The sequence below is a fragment of the Pteropus alecto genome, unplaced genomic scaffold, assembly GCF_000325575.1.
Source record: "Pteropus alecto unplaced genomic scaffold, ASM32557v1 scaffold45, whole genome shotgun sequence".
Classification (NCBI taxonomy): Eukaryota; Metazoa; Chordata; class Mammalia; order Chiroptera; family Pteropodidae; genus Pteropus; species Pteropus alecto.
The window spans coordinates 39,703,475-39,703,802 of record NW_006442491.1 but is presented as its reverse complement, the minus strand read 5'-3'; the positions used below and the strand labels follow the sequence as shown (position 1 = coordinate 39,703,802).

Genomic DNA, 328 nt, shown 5'->3' with positions numbered 1-328 from the left:
CTCCGCCGCCTGGACCGCGGTGCTGGCCGCGCTCATGGCGCTGCTCATTGTGGCCACGGTGCTGGGCAACGCGCTGGTCATGCTCGCCTTCGTGGCTGACTCGAGCCTCCGCACGCAGAACAACTTCTTTCTGCTCAACCTCGCCATCTCCGACTTCCTCGTGGGTAAAGCCCCCCACCCCGCGCCCGAGCCCTGGAGCGCCTGGAGCGGGTCGGGGCTGGGAACTAGGGTGTCTTTTGTTCAGGCGCACGCCCCTGCCAGGGCGCCCGGCCCGGGGAAGGGGCGTCCGCGACTTGTGGGGCGATGGGCGCGGGCGAAGTTCCTTGCC

General features: G+C 69.8%; 1 protein-coding gene across 2 annotated transcripts in view; it reads left to right on the top strand.

Moving 5' to 3' along the window:
- Positions 1-6: 6 nt before the first annotated feature.
- HRH3 (histamine receptor H3) overlaps positions 7-328 on the top strand; it is a 4,253-nt gene continuing 3,931 nt past the window's right edge. For both annotated transcript variants that reach the window (XM_025039988.1, XM_006922113.2), the window contains exon 1: positions 7-164. In XM_025039988.1, the coding sequence (XP_024895756.1) occupies positions 35-164 (130 nt within the window). In that variant the 5' untranslated portion in view covers positions 7-34. The remainder of the gene's footprint in view (positions 165-328) is intronic.